The following is a 17,933-nucleotide window of genomic DNA, read 5'->3' as shown; positions in this document are numbered from 1 at the left end:
AATACCTTTTGGTATTCGCTTTGGTGTAGTGGTTAAGTGCACGGACTCTTATCTGGCAGAACCGGTTTGATTCCCCACTCCTCCACTTGCAGCTGCTGGAATGGCCTTGGGTCAGCCATAGCTCTCACAGAGTTGTCCTTGAAAGGGTAGCTTCTGGGAGAGCTCTCTCAGCCCCACTCAACTCACAGGGTGTCTGTTGTGGGGGAGGAAGATAAAGGAGATTGTAAGCTGCTTTGAGACTCTGATTCAGAGAGATTCGTGGGGTATAAAACTACGGTCTTCTTCTTCTTGAAGGGAGGTAGGGTTGCCAGGTCCCTTGTTGCACTGGAGGGGGGATTTGGGGGGCGTTCTGGAATGTCCCTGTTGTGATGACATCACCCAGAAGTGACATAATCACATTAGGGATGTCACATGGCAATGGTCTGATTTTGGGGCAAACTGACTTTAAACCATAGAGTTTTGCCCTCAAAGCAGAGCGTTACCATGCAATGTCCCCAACATAATGATGTCACTTGCGGATGACATCATTGCGTTTGGGGCATCTTGCAGTGACATCACTGTTGGGGGGGGTTGGGGGCAGGGAACTCTCGCCGGGAACTTTGGACTGGCAACCCAAAGGGAGGGTAAAGTAAAAATGTAGTAAGTAAATAAGAATTTTTTCTCCTAGGTGAAGAATGCCAAGATCGCTGGAGCCAAAGGTGTTATTTTATACTCCGACCCTGCAGATTCCTGCGCCCCTGGGGTAAATCCTTACCCTGATGGCTGGAACCTTCCAGAAGGAGGAGTCCAGCGTGGAAACGTACTGAATCTGAATGGTGCAGGTGATCCCCTGACCCCAGGATATCCAGCCAAAGGTGAATCTCACTCGCTATTTTTATTTTACCCTTCATTTATTTATTTATTATTATTCCAGGAGCCCCGTGGCACAGAGGGGTAAAGCTGCAGTACTGCAGTCAAGAGCCCTCTGCTCACGACCTGAGTTCGATCCTAGCAGAAACTGGTTCAGGTAGCCGGCTCGAGGTCGACTCAGCCTTCCATCCTTCGGAGGTTGGTAAAATGAGTACCCAGCTTGCTGGGGGGAAAGTGTAATGACCGGGGAAGGCAATGGCAAACCACCCCGTAAAAAGGTCTGCCATGAAAATTTTGTGAAAGCAGCGTCACCCCTGAGTCAAAAACGACTGGTGCTTGCTCAAGGGACCTTTCCTTTTCCTTTCCTTCTCAAAAAGCTCGCAGGGGGGCACACAATACGTCAGTCCTAGTGAGAGAGGCAGACTATAAATACTTCACAACAGGGCTTTTTAGTAGCAGGATCTCCTTTGCATATTGGGCCACATGCCTCTGAAGTAACCAATCCTCCAAGAGCTCACAGAGCTCTTAGTCCAGGGCCTACTGTAAGCTCCAGGAGGACTGGCTACATCAGGGAGGTGTGGCCTAATATGCAAAGGAGCTCCTGCTTCAAAAAAAAAAAGCCCTGCTTCACAGCAACCCTGAGAGATGGGATAGGCCAACAGTAACTCGCCCCGGGTCACGGAGCTAGCTTCATGTCCAAATGGTGATTTTGGTGAGAGAAGCCTGGGAAACTGAAAGTGCTATGATACAGAAAACACTAGACTCCCCCCCACCCCGGACCCCTTTCTCCCCTTCTCTTTCTGCTACTGCTGACCTCTTCTTTAGCCCTCCTCCCCGACTTCTCATTCCTGCAGCCATGTATTTGATGCTTAATCGGGTTGCTAGGGAGCACCCCAAAATGCTGCAAGATCTTTTGTTTGCTTGCACTGTGACAAACAGTTTCAGCTGTTTGGGGTGGGAGAGAAACTAATCCCTTCCATCACTTTCTTTTCTTATGGTCACAGATTCAGAGGAGTTAGCCGTGTTAGCCTGTTGCTGGAAAAAATAGTAAAAAGTCCAGTAGCCTCTTCAAGACTGACAAATTTTGTTGTAGCATAAGCTTTTGAGAAGCACAGCTCTTTTCATCAGGTGCATCTGATGAAGAGAGCTGTGTTTCTCGAAAGCTTATGCTACAACAAAATAGTCTTAGAAGGTGCCACTGTACTCTTTTCTTATGACTCTTGTGTAAACCTAAGTGTCTGCCCAGGTTTCTAAACAAACAAACAAATATACAAAAACCTATCACCATCTTCAAGTATTAGAAGGGCTGTCATATAGAGGATGATGTGGAATTGTTTCTGTGGCCCAAGAAGGTAGGACCAGAACCAATGGGTTGAAACGAAATCAAAAGAATTTCTGGCTCAACATTAGGAAGAACTTCCTGACTGTTAGAGCAGTTCCTCAGTGAAACAGGCTTCCTCAGGAGGGGGTGGGCTCTCCTTCCTTGGAGGTTTTTCAACAGAGGCTGGATGGCCATCTGACAGCAATGTGGATCCTGTGAATTTAGGGAGAGGTGTTTGTGAGTTTCCTGCGTTGTGCAGGGGGTTGGACTAGATGACCCTGGAAGTCCTTTCCAACTCTATGATTCTATCCCTTGCAGATTTTTGGATCAGGATTGGGTGGGTGGGGGGAGATGTTCTGGATTGGATCAATAAATGTTAGAACCAGCTTTTACCAAAAACAGAGTGATTGACATTGTCAGGTAGTTTTTAGAGAGAGCTGCAGAAGGCTGTGTACATTGATTGCCACTTAATTATTATACAGTACGTGGAAATCAAGGTAAGAACAATAACGATGGCTTTCTTGTTCCAGAGTATGCCTACCGCTACGATGAAGCCAAAGCAACAGGGCTTCCGAACATCCCTGTCCATCCTATCGGTTACCACGATGCGGAGAAGTTGCTGAAGTAGGTGGGATGATTTTAGGTGCAGTAGGCAGCGGAGTGAAAAAAAGGAATTAAAGTCAGGGCCTTTTTTGAGCAGGAATGCACAGGAACACGGTTCCGTCTGGCTTGGCATTGGAGGTGTGGCTAGTATGCAAATGAGTTCCAGCTCAGCTTTTCTTACAAAAACAGCCATGGTTACAAATCAGGTTGCCAGACTCCAGGTGTTACTATTGATCTTCAGAGGAGAGAGAAAATGGCAGTTCGGAGGGTGGAATCTTTGCCAGGAGCAAGGTTGTGACAAGCATGATTGAACTCTGAAGGGAGTGCTGGCCATCGCATTTAAAAGGACTGCACTCCTTTTAAGTGCCCTCCCTTCGTTGGAAATAATGGAGGATGGGGGCATCTCCTTCTAGGACCCATGGAATTGGACCCCTTTGTCCAGTCTTTTTGAAACCTTTCTTTAAAGGAGAGGCACCAGATGCTGTGCTGAAAATCTGGCAACCGCACTCTCTCTGCTCAGTCTCCCTGCTGTTTTCTGGCTTCCCCTTTCCCCAAAGAAGAATTCTGATCTGAGGGGCTCTTGCAGCTCAAAATAACTTCCGTCACACCTTGTCTTAGAACAAGAAGTAATAAGAGAGCAATCTTTGCGGCAAACAGTGTGGGGGGGGGGGCGGAAAGAACAGACTGTGCTGGCACACGCTTTCAGACCACCTTGTCTTGTGGTCATCTTCAGTCAAGCCAGAGAAGAGGCAGAGGGAGGCGAGAGCATTGTTTAACTCTAAGAACAAAAAGGTCAAAGATCGCCTGCAGATGTAAGGCTTTAAAAAACAAAACAAAACCCTGGAACATGAAGTTCATTATCGGTGTGAACAGCCTGTGGACTCTCGACTTGATTGTTCCGCTTCCTTTGAGAAATCAAAACGCAGCCACATGGATCATACTCCCCTCCCTTCAATTTACATCCAACTTGGCTACGTTCCAGTTTAAAGAAATGACTTTCTGCCTTCCTAGTTGAAAGAGGGCTCGATCCAGCCGTTTCCCTATGCCCACTCAGCTCTTCTTCCAGAGCAACTCTTTGGGAAACCCTTCGATAAATCCCACAGAGTTGCATCCATTTGAAGTCCTGGTTAGTAGCAAAGAACAGAATGTTTCCTGCCAGAGGCAAAAAGGACCTTTGTTTTTCATGTAACAATATTTGGGTGAATTCTAAGGGACCGTCCTGTTCTCTTTTTCCAACAGGGAGATGGGAGGTCGTGCCGCGCCGGACGACAGCTGGAAAGGAAACCTCTCGGTGCCTTACAACATTGGGCCAGGTTTTGGAGGAAGTTTCTCAGAAAGGTGGGGCAAAAATCCCTCTCGTGTTTTATAGACAAGTTTGTCAACAGGGAAGGAGTTCAACTGGGATGGGAGCAGGGGTGGCCGAACTGCGGCTTGGGAGCCACATGTGACTTTTTTACATATATTGTGTGACTCTCAAAGCTCCCATCAACCCACTGGCGAGGTTGGAGAAGGCATTTCTCTCTTTAAATCCCTTCGCCAAGCCAACTGGCAGTTCGGAGAAGGCATTTAAAGTTAAAGTTGCTTTCTTTCCACCTTCCTCTTCCTTGCCTCCCCAATCTGTTTTCCTTCCTGCCTGCTTGCCTGCCCTCAAGCATCCGACGTTCATGCCTTGTGGCTCTCAAACATCCGACATTTATTCTGTGTGGCTCTTACGTTAAGCAAGTTTGGCCACTCCTGCCATGGAGTTTGCCCTATTTTTGCCGCTGGGGAACTTTACCTTCGCTAACCTCACAGCCCATCAGTCCATGCTAAGTGGATTTCAACATGCTGACAGTTGGGGTTTAAGATGGGAACAAAGCGTTTGAAAGCAGCAACAGCTGATTATCTTTTGCGAATATCAGCAAAGTGAAGAACTTCAGTCTCGATCTTTCCCAACCTGAATTTCGTTAACTTTGGGAAAGCGCTTTTGTTTCTTAATCTGATTCCTCTTTGCATGTCTTGTTTTATGGCGTTAGGAAGGTCAAAATGCACGTTCACAGCTTCAACAAAGTGACGAGGATATACAACGTGATCGGCACTCTCCGAGGAGCGAAGGAACCAGGTAAAGCCAGTTTTCTGGCCCAGCTTCTCACAAGGCAGGCAGCACACCTTTTTGTAATGCTGCTATCGCCAAAGCATGTCTGTTGTAGGTTGGCTTCTCTCCCCCTCACACCACCCCTCCGCCCCACCAAGCATTATATGCTCAGTGTTGACCAGTTGGCATTTCTTGTTGGTTTGGATATTTAATTAGTAACTTTTTTAGAAAGGGCTACCAACCACCAGGCGGAGCTTTGAGCGCTCTCAGCATGACAGCAAGCTGCCCAGTCACAGAGATCAGTAAAAAAAACCCCAAAATAAGTTTTAAAAGTTAAGGGTTTTTTTTTTTTTTGCAATAACAATTTTTATTGTAATCAAACACTTAAACAATAAAAAGCAACAATTTAACAATACATATAAAGTAGGTATTATCTCATACCAGATTGTTAATGCATTTATCATATGACCATCGAGCTACATCAACTAAAAATTATTTTGTCTTGTAAATTTCCAAAAGAAGATAAGACTTTAATTTGGTATCTGCTCTCAGCTGCTAGGACATTGTATGCGCAGTTGTGGAAGCAAGAAAAAATACCAAATTAAAGTTGTGGAAGCAAGAAAAAATACCAGAGAAATGGGACTGGATTGTGAAAGTTTTATCGTGGAGTGAGATGGATAAGTTAACAAGAACTTTAAGAGACTATGATTTGGACGTGTTTAAAAAGGAGTGGAAGAAATTTAGAGGATATTTAGAGCAAGAGTGGAATGTAAAAAGACATTGGACAATTTTCTAATATGAATGTGAGAAAAGAAAGACATTAAACTTTGATTGGTTAGGGGTACCTTTATAATTGAACTTAAGTATATAACTTCGGCGGAAGTCCAGTAATGGAGGGGGGGATTGAAAATATCATATGGGTTAGAGATAGTAAGGATATAATTAAACATTGTAACCATATGTTATCAATAAATTGTTTAAAATGAAAAAAAAATTATTTTGTCTTGTTACTTATACAAATTGTTACATTAAATTAGTTAATACAAATAAAAAGTTAAGTTTTAAAAGCCAGTTCAATATAGTGGTCAATTGCACAGACTCTTATCTGGGAGAACCGGATTTCATTTCCCCTCCTTCTCATGCACTTGCTGGAATGGCCTTGGGTCAGCCACAGCTCTTACAGAGCTGTCCTTGAAAGGGGAGCTTCTGGGAGAGCTCTCTCCGCCCCACCTACCTCAAAGGGTGTCTGTTGTGGGGGGGGGGGTAAAGGAGATTGTGAGCCACTCTGAGATTGAGTGGAGGGAGGGATATAAATCCAATATCTTCATCTACCTCACAGGGTGACTGTTGTGGGGGAGGAAGGTAAAGGAGATTGTGAGCCACTCTGAGATTGAGTGGAGGGAGGGGTATAAATCCATTATCTTCATCTACCTCACAGGGTGACTGTTGTGGGGGAGGAAGGTAAAGGAGATTGTGAGCCACTCTGAGACTGAGTGGAGGGAGGGGTATAAATCCAATATCTTCATCTACCTCACGGGGTGACTGTTGTAGGGGAGGAAGGTAAAGGAGATTGTGAGCCACTCTGAGATTGAGTGGAGGGAGGGGTATAAATCCAATATCTTCATCTACCTCACGGGGTGACTGTTGTGGGGGAGGAAGGTAAAGGAGATTGTGAGCCGCTCTGAGATTGAGTGGAGGGAGGGGTATAAATCCAATATCTTCATCTACCTCACAGGGTGACTGTTGTGGGGGAGGAAGGTAAAGGAGATTGTGAGCCACTCTGAGATTGAGTGGAGGAAGGGGTATAAATCCAATATCTTCATTTACCTCACAGGGTGACTGTTGTGGGGGAGGAAGGTAAAGGAGATTGTGAGCCACTCTGAGATTGAGTGGAGGGAGGGGTATAAATCCAATATCATCTTCTTCTTCAAAAAAGAGAGAAATCATTTTTCTTGAACAAAATAGCAGCTTCAGAGGATGGCCTGTACAGCACTGCGGCTCTGCTGAATTCTCCCCCCTATGGTTGCTAACTCTGGGTTGGGAAATTCCTGGATATTTGGAAGTGGTGCAGCCTTGAGAGGGCAAGGTTTGGGGAAGGAGGGAGCACAGCATGGATACGATGCCTACCTCTGAAGCTGCTGGTTCATCCATGGTAACTGATGAAAGAGGCGGCTGAGAGGTGATATCATCACCATCTTCAAGTAGTTGAAGGGCTGTCATGTAGAGCAGGGGTGGCCAATGGTAGCTCTCCAGATTTTTTTTGCCTACAACTCCCATCAGCCCCAGACATTGGCCATGCTGGCTGGGACTGATGGGAGTTTTGGGCAAAAAACATCTGAAGAGCTACCGTTGGCCACCCCTGATATAGAGGATGTCGCAGAATTGTTTTCTATGGCTGCAGAAGGGCAGACCAGAACCAATGGGTGGAAATTAAATTGGAAGATTTTTCGACTAAACGTTAGGAAGAACTTCCTGACAGAGCAGTTCCTCAGTGGAACAGGCTCCCTTGGGAGGTGGTGGGCTCTCCTTCCTTGGAGGTTTTTAAACAGAGGCTAGATGGCCATCTGACAGCAACGTTGATCCTGTGATTTTAGGGGGAGGTATTTGTGAGTTCCCTGCATTGTGCAGGGGGTTGGACTAGATGACCCTGGAGGTCCCTTCCAACTCTATGATTCTAACTGCAGATCAATTGTAATTTTGGCATTATTTAGCATGTGTGACTGCATCCTATGTGTAAGACATCATTTGACTATTTCAAAATAATCAGATGAATGAATGAATGAATGAATGAATGAATGAATGAATGAATGAATGAATCCATTTTGAAATACACTTCTACCTACATTTCTCCAGACAGGTATGTTATTCTAGGAGGCCACCGTGACTCTTGGGTGTTTGGGGGAATCGATCCTCAGAGCGGAGCTGCTGTTGTTCATGAGATTGTCAGAAGTTTTGGAAAGCTCAAGCAGAATGGTAAGCTGCCTCAAACTTCTGCTGGATGTGGTGTACCGGTTACAGTGTCAATACAGAGGACTTTAGGAAAGTCACCTTCAAATCCCCAGTAGAATTGTCATGCCTTGCCTGGGATCAGTGGGAGGTTCCGGAATGAGGACATTAGAGGGAGGGGGCTGCACTGTTGTGTGTACTACTCCATCACTTTCAGGGAAAACCACCAAATTTCCCAGATTCCTAGAGCTACTCCATATCACTGCACTGGCTGCCGATAGCTTACCGAGTCCGGTACAAGGTGCTGGTTATTACCTTTAAAGCCCTATATGGCCTAGGACCTGCCTACCTGAAGGACCGTCTCTCCCCACATGTTCCCCAGAGAGTACTGAGATCGGGAACTCAAAACCTCCTAGTTATCCCCGGGCCAAAAGAAGCCCGCTTAAAATCTACAAGGGACCGGGCCTTTTCTGTTACGGCCCCCTCCTGGTGGAACCAGCTGCCGGAAGAGGTGAGGGCCCTGCGGGACATCGCCCAGTTCCGCAGGGCCTGTAAGACAATCCTCTTCCGGCTGGCCTATGACTAGCTGGTACAAGAAACTGAGTGTAGTTACACTAGATGTCTGCTGTCCCTAATGTTTTAAATGGTTTAATGTTTTAAATGGCTGAATGTTTTAAATGGCTTAATGTTTTAAAATTTAAATGTATTAATTATCTTAACTGTTTTTATGCTTAAATTCTATTTATGTCAAATTCTTATGTTGTGAGCTGCCCTGAGCCACTTGTTGGGAAGGGCGGGATATAAATCATTAAATAAATAAATAAATAAATAAACAAACAAACAAACACACACTTCTGGACCTTATACAGAAGTGATGTAGCGGTGCGTACAACCAGGCCTCTGATTCAGTGGGAGCTCACAGGTGCGCAGCTCATGAACCTTTCTGAGAGTTCCACCTCCTTGTCCATTGAATAGTAGGTGCAGCTGCATAACAATCCCTGGATAAGCTCCACCACCTATTTTTCTACAAAACGACCCCTGCATACAACATGATTAAAAAAAAAAAAAACCCTCTCCTACTACCGCTTGCAGTGGCAGTGAGCAAGGGCAGCTACTGGCAGCTCTAATCCCCAGTTAGCCTTGAAACTAACAAAGTAACTCTGGGCCAGTTTCTCTCTCTCTCCCTCCCCCTCCCATTCTTAACATGATTATTTTAAGGAGAAATCAGGGACAGGAGAATGCAGCCCTGCACTCATTAGAGCAGGGATCCGCAACCCCTGGGCCATGGACCAGTCCTGGTCCGCAGCCTGCTTGCAACCAGGCTATGCAGCCTTGCTGCCCTGCCCCCCACGCAGCCCCTCCCCCTGCGGCACCTCTGCTCATTTTCACCATTTTAAGGCCCAGGAAGGGCCAGTGAAGCACCTCCTAGGCCAACCCCCCTGCCAATCAGCTGATCGGCCGGGAAAACCACGGCAGCAGCAGCGAGCGACCTGCTGAAAGAGCAGCGCTGCTCTTACCTCCTCCCTTCTTCCTTTCCGGAAGGCGCCACGGGGGGGGGGGGGGCGGGATTTGATGCCCCAACCCTGCCAGCCCTGGAGACCGCGGTGGGCAGGCTGGCCCTGCGGCCAAAAAGGTTGGGGGGCACCGTCGTTAGGATAGCAGCATTAGGATACCTCTAAGTTGAGTTAGTGTGAGCTAGCTCACAGCTTTTTAAACCTCCAGGTCACACATTTTTGTCCTAGCTCAGTAAAAATAGCTTTAGAGCAAACTAAGTTATGCAACTTTAATGCCAGCAGCTCATGAAGTAGAATTTCTACTCACAAGACTCCTCAGCTCAGAGGGTTACCAGATGAGGACATGCCTTCTTTTTTCTGTGTGTGTCTGCCTTCTTTGGGGCTCTTAAAAAAAACTGATCCTCTTTTTGGGTTAGAAGGTTAGGCATATTCCTAGTTAGTAGCAATTAGCAGAGCTTATTTATTACGGGTCTTTAAAATGAGGTTTGTTATCGTGATCACTTGTTTGAAGTAGTCAGTTGGGAAATATGGCCTCTTCTTTGCTTTTCAAAATAGGGCAACCTTAACAGAATACAAATTTTTGATAGAGCCCCAGACGTGCACTGCTTCCATGGCTCTCTCACAGCTACAGAAATGTCTGTGTTACAATTAAAAAAACAAAACAAAACCCTGTAACCTGATAAGCTAAATGCTGTGTGAAGGAACATTGGATTCTGCAACATAAATTAGTTGTGCAAATTGAGCAAAATTGTTATCAAAGATTTCAGGTTTTCATGGCTGGTAACATCATTAGGGTTTGTAGAGTCTTTCGGGATCAAGTGCCGTGTTCTACTGGAGAAAGTTTTCCTTCCAGACGTTTCGTTCTCAGCTGCGGAGAACATCCTCAGTGGCGATGCAGCCGGAGCAGGCGCTCAGACCTTCTTGGCTGCTGTGTATTGACTCAATGCACAGCAGCCAAGAAGGTCTGAGCGCCTGCTCCGGCTGCAACGCCACTGAGGATGTTCTCCGCAGCTGAGAACGAAACGTCTGGAAGGAAAACTTTCTCCAGTAGAACACGGCACTTGATCCCGAAAGACTCTACAAACCCTAATGAGCAAAATTGCATTATCTCTTTGCTTTTTACACTAATTATTCTAGCCATGTTCATTTTTTGTGCATTTTTATTGTTTTGCATGTTACGGGATTCTACAGCAGGGCCCAGTTAAGATACACTGAGGCCCTCAGCTGTGTCAAGTTTAAGAAACCCCATAGAGGTATCCCCCAAAACTGCAATTTAGTAATTTTTTAATTTAGAGGTCTTTCAAAATCCAATCCTAAATTGTAGTTTATTTTGTGCATAAATCCCTACAGATGGGGTTGTTTCAGAATTGCCACTAAATCCTTCAATGTAAATACTTAAAAATAATTTTTTAAAAACCCTCTAGGCTTTGATGACCAATCTTTATGGCAAATAATAAAAACTGGTTTAACTGGTCTGGCTTCTCCTGAAGAATGCTGGGATCTATGGTGTGAAAAAGTGAAAAGAATTTTTTGTCAGACAGTATTTGTTTCCCCCGTCTGTTCCCCTGCCTGCATTTTTTTATCTAAAGGTAAAGGTAGTCCCCTATGGAAGCACCAGTCTTTTCCGACTCTGTTGCTTTCACAACAGTTTCATGGCAGACTTCTTACGGGGGGGGGGGGGGGTGGTGGTTTGCCATTGTCTTCCCCAGTCATCGACACTTCCCCTCCAGCAAGCTGGGTACTCATTTTACTGACTTCGGAAGGATGAGAGGCTGAGTCAACCTGGAGCCTGCTACCTAAAACCAGCTTCCACCGGGATCGAACTCAGGTCGTGAGCAGAGAGTTCAGACTGCAAGACTCAGCTTTACCACTCTGCGCCACGGGACCTTTTTTTTTTTTTTTTTAATCTAGTGCCCTGGGATTCCATTGAAAACTGATTTAGGTTAATATTCATTTATGCTATCAGTGTGACTTTTATAAGGGGGGGGGGGAAAGTAGGATTCCAAAGTATGGTTACCATCTCTGAATTGGGACAATCTTGAAGGTTTGGTGGTAGCGTCGGGCGGGGTCTAAAGACAGGCAGAAGCCCATTTTCCTGCTTAGAAAACCCTGGATTTCTGCCAGAAGAAACCCATCATGAAAGGATAAAACGTTTTTGGCATGCGATCACGCTCAGCAAAGGACAGACCTTAATACTATATTTGTTGCTAACTTCCATCTCTGATGAGTAATGCAGTGTTTATTGTTTCCGGAAGCAATACTAGCTCATGTATAATGACACTATAACATTGTCATTGTAGGATGGAGACCCAGAAGAACAGTCATCTTTGCCAGCTGGGATGCTGAGGAATTTGGCTTGCTAGGGTCTACAGAGTGGGCTGAGGTAATTTGGGTAGGGCATGACACAAGAGATCTTCCACAGTCCGATATGTGAAACTTGCTGTTTCTCAGGGCTTTTTTTGTAGCAGGAACTCCTTTGCATATTAGGCCATGCCCCCTGATGTAGCCAAGAGCTTACAGTTGGCCCTGTACTAAGAGCCCTGTAAGCTCTTGGAGGGTTGGCTACATCAGAGGGGTGTGGCCTAATATGCAAAGGAGTTCCTGCTACAAAAAAGCCCTGGTTTTTCTACTCTCTTTCATGAAGGATCACCGTGTATAACTAGGTGAGTTCGCATGTTACTAAGTCCTTGTGGCAAGAAGGACCTTTGATCAGACATGCTGTGAAAGTTCCATAATTCCCAGGAGCATGTAGCCAAATCTGGATCAGAAACATAAGGGTCAGAGAGAGAGAGTTAAGCTTTCCCTCCCTATGCCATTTTTCTGACCTGGGACAGTGCTGAGGAACTGGTGTTGGGACTTCTGGAGGAACGTACTGATGGCTACACAACAGTTTCCTCAAGTGAGGCTTTCCTCAAGTGAGGTTTCCTCAGGTAACTGTTTCAGGTGAAGAGAGCAGTTTACATCCCACCTTGTGCACCATGGCCCTGATCCAAATTGTCCTGTGTGTGCCTGGGAACACATAGGGCTGCCAGCCTCCAAGTGGATATTAGCAATGTATTCTTCGTATACAAAATTTCATAGTCAAACCTTCCGTGGGTAAAAAAAAAACAAATGGAAAACAAAGGCGAGGTTGAGCAGTCACTTCAAATTAAATTGTGTAAACTACAGATAACAAATTCAACTTGTAATGTATTACAATAACCACGCTGTTAGAAAACAATAATCTTGAACAGTTCTCTGGCGTCCTCCGTAGTCGTTTTTTCCTCTCAGTTGCAACACACAGCCACACGATATATAGGGTGACCATAATGTCTGAAGGCCAGCCAGGGACACGTTGGGGGGGGGGGAAGGTAGGGGTGCGTGCGAAGCGCGTCCGCCGCCGGAAACAGGAAGTGACGTCACTTCCGGTGACGTCATGCCACCACAGGAAACAGGAAGTGACATCACTTCCTGTGACATCATTTCCCCCGCGTCACCTGCCGGAAATGGGAAGTGACATCACTTCCTGTGACATCATTTCCCCCAAATGACATCATTTCCCCCAAATGCCACTGCCGGAAACAGGAAGTGACTTCACAGCACTTCCTGTGACATCCCCAAAAATCCCCCAAATATCACCGCCATAAACAATTTTGTTCTGAAATCCTGTATATACTTCATCAGTATATGGGATAAGGCACTTTCTCAACTGTGCTGCATAATGCAGCCTATTTATTTTGTCCTGTTTGCTCTGTTGGCTCTATCTGCGCCACCTTCATCACTTTCGGGGTGTGGATCCCCCAGTGGGGTGGTCTCGCGACTCCCTCCGCCAGCTGTTTATGATAGCCCTGCGCCCCCTCTTTCATTTGATATGTGTCCCGTGTGGGTGCCACCCTCCCGCCGGGAGATGCCGCAAAATGAGCCCCCTTGAGGCTTATGGCGGCAGGGCTCGGGGGAAGCGAGCTAGACTGCTGTTCTTTTGAGGGGTTATAGAGTGTTTCGAGCCCGTCCCTGTGGCATCGGTCCCATCGTTGTGGGGCCCAGGGGGCCGGCGCAGCGGCACGCCGAAGCAGCCTGTCACTAATAACACAGGTCAAGATGCAGGACAGGAACCCGGAAGTGACCGACAGGCTGCTTCAGGCGCAGGGACGCTCCCTCCCTCACTCTCCACCTTCCCCGCCGGCGCCCGCGGCCCACCGCCTCCGGGGCTGGCTAAACCGGGACCTTTAATGGTCCCGGTATAGGCAGCCCGGGAGGCGGGATTGGGTGGCCAGAACCGGGACATTCCCGGGCTCCCGGGACGGTCTGGCCACCCTAACGATATATCTTGAAGAATATTCAACAATATGATTTTCTTCTACGTCTGCATTTTTGGCTTATCGCGCATTGAACTGTTATTCAAGATTTGTACGTGTATTGCAGTGGAGGAGAGAGGGGGGAAAATGACTACATTGGACTGCCAGAGAACTGTTCGAGATTATTGTTTCTGACAGCATTTCAGGGCTTTTTTTGTAGCAGGAACTCATTTGCATATTAGGCCATGCCCCCTGATGTAGCCAATCCTCCTGGAGCTTACAGGACTCTCAGTACTGGGCCTGCTGTAAGCTCCAGGAGGATTGGCTCCATCAGGAGTGTGTGGCCTAATATGCAAAGGAGTTCCTGCTACAAAAAAGGCCTGGTTATTGTAATACATTACAGGTTGAATCTGTTATCTATTGTGTACACAGTTTATCTTTTAAGTGACTGCTCAACCTCCAGGTGCGGCTTGGGGATCGTCCAGAATTACAGCTGATCTCTAGGTGACAGAGATCAGTTACCTTGGAGAAATTAGCAGTTTCAGAGAGTGGAATCTATGGCATCACACCCCACTGAGGTCCTTTTTCTCCCCAAACCTTCCATTCCCATCATCCACCCCCAAATCTTGGAAATTTTCAACCCTGAGTTAATTAATTAATTATTGTATGGCATTGTGTGTAGCATAACTGGGAGGTTCAAAGATTGTCTGGGAACCTTAAGTTCTGGCCCCACTGGTGGACTTCCTGATGGCGCCTGGGTTTTTGGCCACTGTTGGACTAAATGGGCCATTGGCCTGATCCAACATGGCTTCTCTTATGTTCTTGCTCTTTTCTTCTGAGCTAGACTTATTTTGGGGAGCAGAGAGAACTCTGAAAGAGCTGTGACTGACCCTTGGCTTCGTTTGGAGGAGTGGGGAATTGAACCTGGTTCTCCAGAGTAGAGTCCATCTTAATCACTACACCTAACTCTGAGTTGGCAAACCTACACTTTCCCCAAATCTATAGTTCTCCTAAGCTGGAGTTGGCAACCATAGAAGTACACCTCCAGAACCTCCAGAACACATGTAATCAAAAGTCCCCAAGGACTGTGTGATATATGAATTGGCTCTTGGTGTTTCCTCAAGTTTTGATAGTTCGGAATGTGTGTCTTGAATTTTTAAGAAGAGATTGGATTTATACCCTGCCCTTCACTACCTGAAGGAGTCTCAGAGTGGCTTACAATCTCCTTTCCTTTCCCCTCTCCACAACAGACACCCTGTGAGCAGTGTTCCCTCTAAGCTGAGTTAGCGTGAGCCAGCTCACAGACTTTTAGCCTCCAGCTCACACATTTTTGTCTTAGCTCGGGAAGGATGACCCCAGAGCACAATAATTTATGCAGCAGCTCACAACTTTAATGCCAGTAGCTCACAAAGTAGAATTTTTGCTCACAAGACTCTGCAGCTTAGAGGGAACATTGCCTCTGTGAGGTAGGTGGGACTGAGAGAGAGCTCTTTTGAGAGCTGCTGTTGAAGGAACAGCTCTGAGAGAACTTGTGACTGACCGTGTTGGGAAGTGGGGAATCAAACCTGCTTCTCCCAGACCCCAAGGCAAGAGAGGTTCCAGAGGTGGTTTGCCATTACCTGTCTCTGTGTCACGACCCCGGTATCTCTTGGAGGACATCCTTCCAAATACTGACCAGGGCTGACCCTGCTTAGCTTCTGAAATCTGATGAGATCAAGCCATCCTGGGCTATCCAGGTCAGGGCAGCGACAGCCAGGCACGGAATTCTAACAGGAGCTCCTTTGCATATTAGGCCACACACCCCTGATGTAGCCAATCCTCCTGGAGCTTACAGGGCTCTTTTTTGTAAGCTCTTGGAGGATTGGCTACATCAGGGATGTGTGGCCTAATATGCAAAGGAGCTCCTGCTAGAATTCCACCCCTGGCGACAACCCCCCCCCCAAAAAAAAATTGACAAGAAGGATAAATCTCATTACAATATAAACCCATTTTAGGGCTAAGTTCCAGTTGACCTGTTTGCATGCACAGGCCTCTTGGATGTGCTCTAGTCAACATGCTTTCATGGTTAAAATGTCAGACTAGGATCTGGAAGACCCAGGTTTGAATCCCCACTCCTGCCGTAGAAGCTTGCTGGGCGACCCTGAGCCAGTCACAGGCTCTTAGCCCAGCCTACCTCACAGGGTTGTTGTGAGGATAAAATGGAGAAGGAAACAACATGCTTTGGATCCCCAGTGGTGAGAGGAGTGGGATATATATATATATATTAAATAGTCAAAATGAACACCAGGTATCCATGTCTGAACTGGTTCCTAGAATAACCCTTTGGACTAGGGGGTGGAAAGTAACATTTTGCTTTTCTCCTGTTACAGGAAAATGTCAAACTATTGCAGGAGCGTGCCGTGGCCTACATCAACGCCGACTCTTCCGTAGAAGGTAAAATACACTGGGTTTTAGTGAGGAGGAAAGATGCTGTAGAGATGGAAGTCTTGTTATTCTAGTTTGTTTTGTCAATAAAGAGCTAACCAGCCATAGTTCTCTTCATCCTGGGCAGATTTCAATGGACCCAGAAATTGTAATTCTTAGGATGGCACTAGAAAACTCCTTTGAAGAGCATGCATTAACCACCCACCACCTCCCGTTAAAATAGTTTGGGCTTTGTGTTGTTTTTGTTCATTTATTTTTTTCTAGCATTTGGATAAAAACATGAAACTGCTTAGTTTGAATCAGACCCCAGGTTTAGAATCATAGAATTGGAAAGGGCCACGGAAGCTATCTAGTCCAATGTAGGATCAGCCAAAAGCATTTCTTCTTCCTCTACTTTTCTTCTTCCTCCTCCCACTCCCTCCCTCCCTCCCTCCCTCCCTCCCTCCCTCCCTCCCTTCCTTCCTTCCTTCCTTCCTTCCTTCCTTCCTTCCTTCCTTCCTTCCTTCCTTCCTTCCTTCCTTCCTTCCTTCCTTCCTTCCTTCCTTCCTTCCTTCCTTCCTTCCTTCCTCATTTTTACAAGTCCTGTTCTTTGCTGCCAACAAGAACAGCTCCCTGCCCTCCTCTGTGAATACTTTCAACTATTTAGAGAGCTTACTGTTTGTTTGTTTTTTAAGTATTATTTCCTACATTTTCTCTTCGTGGGGACTCAAAGTGATCTATTATGTCATTCTCCCACCTTATTGCGCAACCAGTCCAAAGTCGCCCCATAAGCTTCCATGGCAGCAGGGAGGACTTTGTAGAGAGGGTGGATCAGGTCTTAAACCTGTCTGATTTCAATCAGAGCTTCACTCTTATCAACTGCAAGACTTTTCTTTCAGGCAACTACACCCTTCGAGTAGACTGCACCCCCCTGATGTACAGCCTGGTGTACAATCTGACGAAAGAGGTAAGAATGCCTGTGGGAGGAAAACGGATCTGTTCCGTTATTGTACCTCTGTGAAGCTGAACTTTAACTTTCCCCCTGCTCTTTGGGTAGAGTTGACAACTTCCAGATGGGGCCTGGTGGTCTCCCAGAATCGTAGCTGATCTCCAGACTACAGAGAAGAGTTTCTCTGGAGAAAATGGCTGCTTTGGAGGGTGAACTCTATGGCAATATGCCTAGCAGGGCTTTTTTTGTAGCAGGAACTCCTTTGCATATTAGGCCACACACCCCTGAGGTAGCCAATCCTCCTGGAGCTTACAGTAAGAAGAGCCCTGTAAGCTCTTAGAGGATTGGCTACATCGGGTGGGTGTGGCCTAATATGCAAAGGAAGAAGATGATGATGATATTGGATTTATATCCCACCCTCCACTCCGAAGAGTCTCAGAGCGGCTCACAATCTCCTTTCCCTTCCTCCCCCACAACAGACACCCTGTGAGGTGGGTGGGGCTGGAGAGGGCTCTCACAGCAGCTGCCCTTTCAAGGACAACCTCTGCCAGGGCTATGGCTGACCCAAGGCCATCTCAGCAGGTGCAAGTGGAGGAGTGGGGAATCAAACCCGGTTCTCCCAGATAAGAGTCCGCACACTTAACCACTACACCAAACTGGCAAATAAGGGGTTTTTCCTCACATTTATCTCCCCACTTAGAAGCAATTACAATCCTAGCAATGGCTAGCAGAATTGTAATCAAAATATTTCTACTTTGGTTTCCAAAGCCCATTGGTAGTTTTATTCTTCAGTCCTTCTTCCACCTGTGTTGGGGGAGGGGTGACCCCCTGGTAATCTTGCTGATCACTCACAGAGTCTGAAAGTGCTGTTCAGACATGAATGCTGGATCAGTTCAAAATAAAACCTCCCTCATATCCAGCATTTAATGTCGGATGTCTTCTAAATAAAATAAATACATAAACCTGTGAACAAGGCTATGAATTCCGACCACTGAGCTAC

At 46.4% G+C, this 17,933-nt stretch overlaps 1 protein-coding gene across 1 annotated transcript in view; it reads left to right on the top strand.

Annotated features, from left to right (window-relative positions):
* LOC132568805 (putative N-acetylated-alpha-linked acidic dipeptidase) overlaps nt 1–17,933 on the top strand; it is a 54,082-nt gene that overhangs the window by 20,636 nt on the left and 15,513 nt on the right. Inside the window, exons 6-13 of the mRNA XM_060234958.1 lie at nt 668–854; nt 2,701–2,794; nt 4,013–4,111; nt 4,789–4,874; nt 7,701–7,820; nt 11,608–11,690; nt 15,951–16,014; nt 16,884–16,951. Coding sequence (XP_060090941.1) covers nt 668–854; nt 2,701–2,794; nt 4,013–4,111; nt 4,789–4,874; nt 7,701–7,820; nt 11,608–11,690; nt 15,951–16,014; nt 16,884–16,951 — 801 coding nt within the window. The remainder of the gene's footprint in view (nt 1–667; nt 855–2,700; nt 2,795–4,012; nt 4,112–4,788; nt 4,875–7,700; nt 7,821–11,607; nt 11,691–15,950; nt 16,015–16,883; nt 16,952–17,933) is intronic.

The sequence above is a fragment of the Heteronotia binoei genome, chromosome 3, assembly GCF_032191835.1.
Source record: "Heteronotia binoei isolate CCM8104 ecotype False Entrance Well chromosome 3, APGP_CSIRO_Hbin_v1, whole genome shotgun sequence".
In the NCBI taxonomy this organism is placed as follows: domain Eukaryota; kingdom Metazoa; phylum Chordata; class Lepidosauria; order Squamata; family Gekkonidae; genus Heteronotia; species Heteronotia binoei.
The sequence above is the reverse complement of the archived record's forward strand: the minus strand, read 5'-3'. Positions and strand labels throughout refer to the sequence as shown.